Genomic DNA, 2,333 nt, shown 5'->3' with positions numbered 1-2,333 from the left:
GACTGATGTACGCTTTCCTGCTGATATTTTTCTTCTTCTCCATCTGAAACGCTCATCGAACGCCTGTCTTTAGCCCTGTTCTCATCCGCAGAAGAGATCACTTCTGCTGCAGAGCCTGCTTCACCTGTCGTTGCCACTGTTTCGCCTGCGGCGGTCTAAATGTTGTTGACAGTGGCGGTTTGTCTGCAGTCCTGATAAGATCCACCATGTTGAAGAGTTGCCCTGTTCCATTCTACATCAGCGAAAAAGGTACTGTTCCAGCAGCACCGCTTTCAACTGCCGTTGCCTCAGTTTTCCCTTTAATGGTCTGTTGGTCGCTGGCTGTGGTGATTTGTTCACTGTCCTGATGAGGCTCACCCGGTGGGCGAATTACGCTCTTCTTCTCTTCATCAACTACAACTTCTATTGGTATGTCTGTGACACAGCCGGTTTCACCTGCCGTCTGTAGGTTGCTGGCATTGGTGGTTCGTCCACTGTCCTGATAAGGCTCATCCGGTTGAAGAGATGCCCTGTTCTCTTCAACACCAGCGGAAGAGGTCAAAGCGACTGCTGCATCAGAGCCGGCTCCAACTACCGTTGCTTCACTTTTCCCTTCAATGGTCTTTCGGTCGCTGACTGTAGTGATTTGTCCACTGTCCTGGTGAGGCTCGTCCAGTTGAAGAGGTACACTTTTCTCTTCCACGTCAGCGAATGAGGCCAGTGGCACTTCTGCAGTAGAGCCGGTTTCACCTGCCGTTGCCTCAGTTTCGCCTGCGACGTACCGAAAGTTGCTGGCAGTGGCGGTCCGAACGCTGGTCTCATGAGGCCCATCATGATGAAGAGTTGCCCTGTTCTTCTTTACCTCAGCGAAAGTGGTCATGGGTATATCTGTAGTACAGCTGGCTCCACCTGCCGTTCCGCCAGTTTTACTTGCCGTAGGCCGTTGGTTGCTGGCAGTGGCGGTCACTGCCGTATTCTGATTAGGCTCAACTAGCCCAAATCGTGCCCTGATCGCAGCCTTCCAGTTCTGCACTACCTCCGATGTTATTGCCAATATCAGTGTCAACAGAAGGCCCTGAGAAGCATTCAGCACAATAAAGATGTACTCGACAGCTCGGCTGTTGGCGAAAGGATAGATGAAGCCTAGAATCCAGGTGAACCCCATTAGACAGGAGATGCGGATATAAACCCAGGCCTTGCTGCTGTTTGAGCGCGCCAGTGCCGCATTAGCTATCTCAAATGACCTCCGAATGGCCAGCAACACAAAGGTGACCAAGACAGCATTTACCAGAAGGGCACATATGACGGGAACTCCGAAAGACACCAAACTACTGGTCGGATTGCCGATCCAACAGTTCTCTCCGTAACCTACCTTGACAGAATTAGTGAAATCCAAAATCACTGTCAAAACGACAACAGGCACCGGCATCAGCCAGGTATACAAGACGTATTTGTACAACTCTATTCTCTCTAAATCGTCACGGAATGTAAGACAGAGGTCCATGGCTAGTGCGTTCATGGATGTGAAGGCCGTCAGCATAAAGTAGTGCAGAAATATTGCGAACACCACACAGGCCTGACCAAGAGGGACCCACACACGCGCTACAAACATGCCCTCAGCAAGTACCATGCATAACATCATCTGAACCTTTAGCTGTTCCGGGACTTTCTTCAACTGACCAGACCTGAAACGGAAAACCACGTAACCCAAAACGGCTACGGCAGACGCTATCACAAGACCCAGGGTTAACCAGCCCTGATATGGGTCCTGACTGTTGATTATTTGCGTGTTGTTCACGAAGTGCTGCAGTACGCACTCCCCGCAGATTGATGCTGTTTTGTTTAGAATGACCACCTGCTCAGCTGGGCAGGACACGTTAGAACTCAGCAGGTGGACGCTACCATTTGGAAGGACACGGAATTCTTCCGCTGTGAACGTCAAAGCAGGTTCGCTGCAGTTTTGTAAGAGGATAGTTTTGTTTGATGCGCCATGACTTCTGCTGTTGGAAGAAAAAGCCCGGCATGTTTCTGCAAACGGATCGTATAAAGTGTCAGTGGGACACTGGTTGGCACTGTTGTCACCATTTCTATAGGCATTAAAGTTAAAAAGATTTGTTAATGAGATTCTTGCGGGGCATTGTGGGGGCCTACAGTCACGGCAGTCTCCCACACATTCGGATGGATCGTAAATGGAAGCACACCCTAGATGTGTGGTTGCCGTAAGAGAGAGTCCTTCACAGTGAGCACAGTGCACATTTCTGTATATCGTTTGCCCACTGCCTATAGGATTATTATAGGACAAACATGCATCGACATCACAATTCTCATTTGACAGGTCGACCTGAAGACATTCT

General features: G+C 49.8%; 1 protein-coding gene across 1 annotated transcript; it reads right to left on the bottom strand.

Annotated features, from left to right (window-relative positions):
• Positions 1 to 232: 232 nt before the first annotated feature.
• LOC118421135 (adhesion G-protein coupled receptor G6-like) lies at positions 233 to 2,094 on the bottom strand. The gene has a single exon (XM_035828296.1). It carries the CDS (start codon positions 1,619 to 1,621, stop codon positions 233 to 235), a length of 1,389 nt encoding a protein of 462 aa, XP_035684189.1. The 5' UTR covers positions 1,622 to 2,094.
• Between the last annotated feature and the right edge of the window lie 239 nt (positions 2,095 to 2,333).

Source organism: Branchiostoma floridae, chromosome 8, assembly GCF_000003815.2.
Source record: "Branchiostoma floridae strain S238N-H82 chromosome 8, Bfl_VNyyK, whole genome shotgun sequence".
NCBI classification, from domain to species: domain Eukaryota; kingdom Metazoa; phylum Chordata; class Leptocardii; order Amphioxiformes; family Branchiostomatidae; genus Branchiostoma; species Branchiostoma floridae.
This window is presented reverse-complemented; position numbering and strand designations above follow the sequence as displayed.